At 40.2% G+C, this 7518-nt stretch overlaps 1 protein-coding gene across 4 annotated transcripts; it reads right to left on the bottom strand.

Annotated features, from left to right (window-relative positions):
• Positions 1-449: 449 nt before the first annotated feature.
• Positions 450-7448, bottom strand: ORMDL1 (ORMDL sphingolipid biosynthesis regulator 1). 4 transcript variants are annotated; one of them, XR_664062.1, is made up of 5 exons: positions 6470-6701; positions 5989-6169; positions 3391-3542; positions 1696-1882; positions 450-1602 (listed from the first exon to the last, which is right to left on the bottom strand). XR_664062.1 is itself a non-coding variant. In XM_009334973.1 (4 exons), the coding sequence occupies exons 2-4, from the start codon at positions 6160-6162 to the stop codon at positions 1747-1749; spliced, it is 462 nt and encodes a 153-aa protein (XP_009333248.1). In that variant the 5' UTR covers positions 6163-6182; positions 7237-7448; the 3' UTR covers positions 450-1746. The 4 variants fall into 4 exon arrangements, 3 of the variants coding, with proteins under 3 accessions (XP_009333248.1, XP_009333246.1, XP_009333245.1); XM_009334973.1 differs by lacking the exon at positions 6470-6701 and adding an exon at positions 7237-7448 and having other exon boundaries at positions 450-1882; positions 5989-6182; XM_009334971.1 differs by lacking the exon at positions 6470-6701 and adding an exon at positions 7237-7448 and having other exon boundaries at positions 450-1882.
• Between the last annotated feature and the right edge of the window lie 70 nt (positions 7449-7518).

Here is a 7518-nt window from a genome sequence, read left to right as displayed (position 1 = left end):
GGTTGCGGTAGGCGCTGCTCTCCTGCCTCCCCGGAACGCGGAAAAGAAAAGGCGGCCGTCCGAGGGCAAGTGATTTCAATTCCGCAAGTCAGGAGCTTTGTACAACCGCCCGAAGGCGTCCCTGCCCCGTTACCTGCGGTCCCAACACGCGTCGCCACCGCTCCGTGTCGATAAATTCGGTCCGTCCCCGAAAATCCTTGTCACTTGTACACAAAACAGTGATTTTCAAAGGGCTAGCATAGCCTTGTGAGGGTCACGATTCTAAAATTGGCCAGTTAGCACTTTCTGTACAAGTAACACAATGAATTACTTCCAATTGCTGAAAAAAATTCGTAACTCATTACCTTTTTTAAAACAACATCTTTATCGACAAAGTAAACAGCCAGAAAATTCTCTTAGCAAGAAAAGGAGAATGCCACTGTAGGCTTTTTTTTTATTTTTTATTTCTCTTCCAGCTCACTGGCTGTCACTGCAACCAAAATGTAAATCGAGTCTTACATGGAGTCTTCTGTTAAATCCGAGCCGGTTTTGGCTGGCAGACATATGGTAGACTTCAGAATTCATCCTTTTTCCACGACAGAGAAGCAAGTGCTCAGAGCTCTAGATGTACCTCCTGCACTCTAGTTCCAGAGTTGATGATATACAAGTTACTCCGTCCTACACGGTACCCCTAAAACACAGCATTCCTCCACATTTCCAAGACATGCAAATTATCTATAGCTTTTTCTGCAAAAGCATACAGTTAGTCCATGTGATTTGCCTATTCACCTACTTCTAGTTCGGCTTCTACTCTAACTTAGGACCTACACAGAGTTTCTCTTACGTGTTCTGACATTGTTGCTGTGTAATGGAGCTGCTGCTCCTACAACAGCAGCAACCCTTTCCCCCACCGTTACAGGCCTCTCAACTACTGAAAAATAACCCATCAATCAAGTCTCAGAGAAAATAGTCAAAAATCCACACCTTAAAAGGAATTTCAATTTTTCAGGATGTCCCATTTACACATAGAAAAGTCAGTATCCTGGTAAGCAAAACGAAATAAACACAACAGTAGCAACTTGTAAAAGCGTACATAAACTGAGCTATCAAGTTGATGTAGAAATCCCCTGAGCTGACAACTAAGGACTTTCTTCCGTCTTTGTGACAAAAAAAAAATAAATCACAAGAACAGATAGGGCGTGAATTACACCGTCAGTTTATGCTAGCTGTCACAGTATTTACTGTGAGACAAACTTTTACAATGCAATAACAAGCACAACCACCTACAATCCATACAGCAGAAACTAGCCCCCTTCACTTAATCTAAGAATGCGGCCTCAGCAGTCCTTGGCTTTGAGGGTCCTGGATTTGTACGTAAAGTTACCATTTGCATGATGGTTGACCGGGTATTTGTGAAACCTTACTCTCCGTTTCAACTGTTACTCGCACCTTCCTTACAAGTCACTTGCATCAGCCAGGCACACCTACAGTCTTAGTGGTGATCACGCTCTAGAGCTGGGCCTGCCCAGTTCTTCAGAGAAATCTTTCTTCTGGAGGTTTCCGGGTCACATTTAAGTATTTGAAGGTATCTGCTTATAATCTCAGCTTTCATCCCAGACAATGCTGCAGGAAGTAGGAATTGTATCTCAGATGTAAAAGCACCTCTCATTGAATACGATTAGATACATGGCACAGCAGACTACTCGTTTCCTTCACCTGGGGAGCACCAGTAGCCATGTCAGGGGCAGTCAGTGTCAAACCTTCTGCTTAGTATTTATTGATGCCAAAGATTCGAACGCCATGCAACTGTGGCAGCTTGGGGATAAGCACGGTCAGGAGAGAGGTTGTGTTGAGGATAAAGTGTGTCGGATCATACTTTGTGTAGAAACTCGCCAGGAAGTACCTGCGGGAGAAAAGGGAGCAAGCTCAGCTGATAACACCCTTGTCTAAAAAAGAAACAAACAAAGCATAGTTGAAAAAAGTGCTTTAGTAACCAGTCCTATTTTACTGATTAACAACCCATCCGTTCCTGGGTTAAATATCTCACCTGAGGTTCTACAATATCTACAGCAAAATTATGGACTAAGTCTCTTCTTCCCATACTTCTCAAGGTGCCAAAAAGCAGCTCTCGGCCAGTATTTTCCTCCAGCCTGTCTCCCCGCCCCTCAAGCTGGAGTCTCTGACTTCCGCAGCTACAAGCCTGATTTTGTGACACAGGTTTTAAAGGGTGTAAGATCTGCTACCCTAGCAAGCGCAGTGACAAAGCATTTGATGTTTTTCAGTGCAAAAATCATTTATGCTGAGCACATCTGCGACTGGCGTGATTTTAAAATGTTTCCCGTCTGGCAGATGTTCCTAGCACATTTTTCTTTTAAGCTAGTCCACAACCTGTTCAACGGGAAGAATAAGGAAATGTGCCTCAGAAAATCCAATTCACTATCAACTTCTTTACGCTTTGAGCCAATAACTTCATCTCGTTCTTTGCAAAAACTAGTCACAGAAATGGGGCTATCAGGTTGTTGGGGTTTTGTTTTTTTCCCAGCAAAACGGAGATGTTTATTCAGCTACTTATGCATTATTAGTGCACGAAGAGAACCATACGCAAGTGTTACGAATACAAAATTCCCACTGGAAAGTGGGAAGCTATCTTTGAAGAAAGAGAGGATTTTTTTCAGGAGTTACACATATTTTTTCAGTTTCTCTCCTTTGTGAACTAACTTTCTAAACATGATGCAGGATCTTCCCTTCCCCCACCCTCCACACTGCCATGCAAGTGGAGAACTTCCTTAAGGGGAAAAAAGACAGACTTTTTAGAGTCAGATATTAAATACATATCTGATTTCCTTTATGTTAGTTACACAACCATACTTTTGTCAACAGAGACAGGCAGCACAGAATTTCTCATCTACTTACAGAACTAGTGTAAACAGAAGACGATCTGTACAAAGCAAAACCGACATGCAAAATCCTGGACCCCATTCAGTGAGGACTGCCACACTCCTCCTAACTCACAAGTTGTAAAATGGTTAATAAATGCTGCATGCGCTAACGGCAATTAGTTTAGATTTTTAATATTTATGACTTCACAATCTCTTAAAGAACTTCAAGAGTTAACAGTAAGTTCTCCTCATAACGTTTCTAATCTTTAAAACCTGCCCCATTAATAACTGTTTACAAACTTCGACTTCAGTATGTGAATTAGAGTGTTGAAAGCTGCAGGAATTAAGATTGTTGGTTATATGGCCTGTAAATATGCACTCCCTACCTCTGTGATGTAGAAACAAACAAACAAGAAAAAAAAAAAAAAAGAGAGAAAATGCTTTTAGAATTAAAATTGCAACTCATTTGGTTGCAGCTTTTGAAATCATGGCTTTATGATTCAATTAATCCATAACACGGTTTTGAACTCACAGAATTATAGGAGAGATTGTGAAGAATTTTCTTGAAGATGTAAATTGTACTCCATAATCCAGTTGTTCCCAGTGTGTTAGTAGCCTAGCTTTCCCCTGATCAGGTGTTTCAAAAGGAGTTCCCTTTACTGCATGCAAAAACACATACATTCCCTGGGGGAAACAAGAAGTGAATACAGTGGCACTTTTAGCTGTATTTTTTTTATAATTATTACATTGTTCAATGCATTGTAAAAAAAAAAAAAAAAAAAAAAAGAGTAAATGAATTCTCACCCAGAAAAGCTGCTAGCCTGTAATGACAAATTATAGACTAGGAAGGAAGAGACAAGAGACGATTTGCCCGAGGTTGTGCATTCAGTGGCACAGTCAGAATTAAAGCCACAGCCTATGCGACATCCGATCCACTGCCTTGTCTTCTACATTTCTACATGCAAAAATTGCATGAAATCAACAGAATTTCAACAAGCACCGTAACAAGTTTAGGGCTGCCAATTCATATTACTGCTTTCCTACGACAGTGTTAAATGAGTTGAGATAGAGTCTGCACAAAGCAAAAAAATCTATCTATGAATATGGCAGTATTACAGGAACTTTGGAAAGCTTTCTCAGCCCCCCAGTAGCTTCAAATACTTAGAAGCTGACTACCAGCAATCTGTTGAATACCATCTGTCCATCTCTTCGCTGCTTCTCCTTAACCACAGCAGACTGTTCTTTGCTGTTGTTTCTATTTGATGGGAGCATGCCATGTGTGGTCTGTTCTGAAAGATCAATTTGGGCCCAAAGATCAATCAGACAGGGGAGTCCACCCTCTTCCAGTTTTAACGAACATTTGTTTTCTATCAAAGAAAGCACACCAACTCCAAGCAAGAGCCTCCATCAGAAAATATCAAAAACTTCCATTTTCTTTCTTTAGGGTGCGTTCAGTTCTTATGCACATACAGAAATTGTTATAGAAAGCTTTATATAGAAAAATCACATTTCTTCTGAACTCTTATGAAGGAAGTGAAAGTTGAGCAAGCCACTTCACAAGTCACTTCCACATTTTTTTGGAACAGCCCCCTGACCAGAGGCCTGTTAACCTAAGAGAATTAATTTGCTTAATTAATTCTTCAATTCATTATGTTTGCAGTGTCTCAGTTTTAATAACTTAACCAAAAAGGCACATTTAGGACAGATCCAAATGCTTACTACACATTTTATTTCGCACTGGTACTTGCAGAAGGGACCACCAAAAATGCTTTCAAGGTCAGCCAAAATTTTTCCATTAGTGGAAATCCGAGATTTTTTTGTTTGTCAACAATTCAAGGATTTGTTTCCAAAAAAGCACCATGTAAATGCCGAAATACCCAAAAGTGCAGTTTATACTCATCTTCTAGTGTTCCATTAGAAAACTACTTGCCAGTGCATGCTCTCATCCCTGTTGTCATTACAGCTACTTGCAATGAATTCAGTAAGGCATTTGGGAAATATTTAGCAATACTTGTCTCTGCCAACATCTTCCGAAGTCAGGCATGTCTGATGCTGTCAAAGATAACGTACAAAATGCTCTAATGATGCTTACAATCCCACTATTAGTTTTAAACCTAGCTACAAAAATAAAAAGCTCATATTAAAAAAAAACAAACCACTTTTTTTTTTTTTTTTAATAGGATTCTAGAGGATATTATCCAACCTCAGTCTTTAAGGCCAACTATCATTTTCCTAAATAAGGAAGAAGCTATCTTTTTGTCAAGACTTCTTTGCTGTTAATCTTAGAAAGCTGAGTTAGCAAACCTCAAATATGATGTAAATTGCTGGATTATGGCCCTCTTTTCTCTAAGCTTGGCAGGACCAATATACATACTTGCATTACTTTAGATGATTACAACAAAATTATAGCATCCTGGGGAGAGGAGGCAGAAAGATTCTTAAGGTCTTCAGCTTCCAAATCCTTTTGCATACAGAAGTCATCATGCAAATCACTATCCACTGAATAACAAATGGTTTCAGGGCCTGGGTCAAGGAAGTCCAGTTTTTCCCACGGCTTTCAAATAAGATTTTTCTTATGTCGTGTATAGTGACAAAGTTGTATGCTGAAGTCATTCTGAGCTAAAATTTATCTAGCTTGACCAGAAATCAAAGCAAGAAGAAAAAGAACACAAATGTTTCTGTCCAAGGAAACAGATAAAGTGCTGAAATTTTAGGATACTAACAGATTTATGTAGAAACATTACTAGATAATATCCAAGCATTAAAAATGTAATATATTTTATGGATTCAGCACAGCTCTCTAATAACATGCAAAACACTGTAAAAGGTGGTTGGCATGATGATTTTATGTTTGCAAGATTCTAGCTCAATTAAATGCCTTTTAAAAGAATACATAAAATATGTAAGGAATACTTCACGTCTTTTGTGCTTAAACCCAAAGTGATCGTGTATTACTGCTCCTCACAAAAACAGCCAACTCATTTAATAGTGGATAAGCCAAGTAAAGGTGGTGTTTTGGCTAGCTGGATTTCTTTGTCTGTAGAGCCTGGCTATTTTTCTCTTCTCCTGCTACTAAAAATAAATGCGTATGAACAACTTTTCAAATTTTGTTACAAGAGGGGGTACTTACCAGGTTGTGAATCACATTTGTTAAAGTCCAGGCGACAGGGACACTAAAGAAAGGAATGCTGAGCAAGACAATGTGCAGCATGCCTACTCCGAGCGCGTACGTCAGCCACATTCCACGACTGTTCATCACCCGCGTGTTTGGATTTACCTCGCTGTGGGCAACTCCTACATTCATTTTTACCCTATAAAACAGAACTGTTTGAAAATTGAGACTACTGTTATAGAGAAGTACTTAACATAACACAATTTTCAAATTTGGGAAAAGGCTGTTTTAAATAAACAGGTTTGGAAGGAAGACAGTGCATAAAGCGAAGATGTACCTCAAGATCTTCAAAGCATGGTTTATAAACAGGTTAGTACAAAGGGGCTGTTGGGAACTGTTTTTTAAAAAAAGCCCAAACAAATAAAACCCACAAGCCTGCTACAGAAGGGACATTTAAAAAAATTAGTAAGCTGTGCTGTTAGAAGCTGAAGTTGCAAACCTGTAAGAAACCAAGCTTTGTAACTTTTGCCCTTTAAATTCTTTTCTCCATCCACGACAATATCCGCAGTTCTTTTCCAGTTCCCATACTGAACAATTTTCCTCCTGTTTCTCACTCATGTAATGGCTAATGAAGAATTCTGCATATACCGATTGCCCAGCCACCTACTGCTAGAAAGAACGAATCAGGACTAATTTATGCCCGCTTTTCTTGCAGCAGAGCGCAGGTTTCAGATCTTCCTCCTCTCCCCATCTGTTTGTTTTCAGACAGACATTTCTGTCTTTCAAATCTGGGTTCAAATGTTTTTTAAGTGACAGACATATGCAGAGATACGCAGAACAATTTCATAATGCTGATTTCTTCAGGAGATTGACAGAACTTACTGGAGGTGACACTCTCGTCCTGTTGTAATAAAATTTGTAATGATAATTAGAAAAAACTCATTGCATACTCCATACTTGTGATCTGCAAGACTATTTATATTCATTTATGGAACTGGGATGGAGACTTTGTAATTTCCTTCTAAATCGGTCTACAAAAGCATTGTTCAACCAGCAAGAATAGTTTGCTTTTGGTAGGAAGTTTGTTTCTTATACTCGCGTAGTGCTGTAAAGCACTGTTAATACCCAAGCATTTTGCACTATTAACAGTAGGCTGTAGAACAAAAATAGACGTGATGAATCTGAAACTGAACCGGGGCAATGCTGATTTTAATCAATACTCGTTGCAAAGTATTTCAAAACGTGCGTGTGCAGGGAACCCATTACCTGAGATGGGTGAAGTGAGATCGTTCCTCCTTCCCTGGATGCAGCACCGCAGGTGAGCGAGTACCTAGACGTACCTCTTGACATAGTCTACCATCTCCTCCTATCTTTTCCTCACGTTTCTCGTCTAATCGGACGGACACCTTGTCTCAGTTCGCCGTACCCCCGTGTCGTCTCTCCCATCGCCAGGAGCCCAGCCGCACGGAAGAAGCGGGACGCTGCGCCCGCAGACCCGGCGCAGGTCGCCCCCGCAGGAGCCGGCGCCTCCCCGGAGAGCCGCTTCCC

Source organism: Pygoscelis adeliae, unplaced genomic scaffold, assembly GCF_000699105.1.
Source record: "Pygoscelis adeliae isolate BGI_AS28 unplaced genomic scaffold, ASM69910v1 Scaffold212, whole genome shotgun sequence".
NCBI classification, from domain to species: Eukaryota; Metazoa; Chordata; class Aves; order Sphenisciformes; family Spheniscidae; genus Pygoscelis; species Pygoscelis adeliae.
The sequence above is the reverse complement of the archived record's forward strand: the minus strand, read 5'-3'. Positions and strand labels throughout refer to the sequence as shown.

What these genes read in the sequence shown, in the direction of transcription:
- ORMDL1 (XM_009334970.1), bottom strand. Translation starts at nt 6,588, where the DNA reads ATGAGTGAGAAACAGGAGGAAAATTGTTCAGTATGGGAACTGGAAAAG. An exon ending in CAAAGCTTGGTTTCTTACAG is followed by an intron (nt 6,170 to 6,469) that starts GTTTGCAACTTC and finishes TCTGTTTTATAG; the next exon opens with GGTAAAAATGAATGTAGGAG. An exon ending in ACAATCTCTCCTATAATTCT is followed by an intron (nt 1,883 to 3,390) that starts GTGAGTTCAAAA and finishes TTTCTCCCGCAG; the next exon opens with GTACTTCCTGGCGAGTTTCT.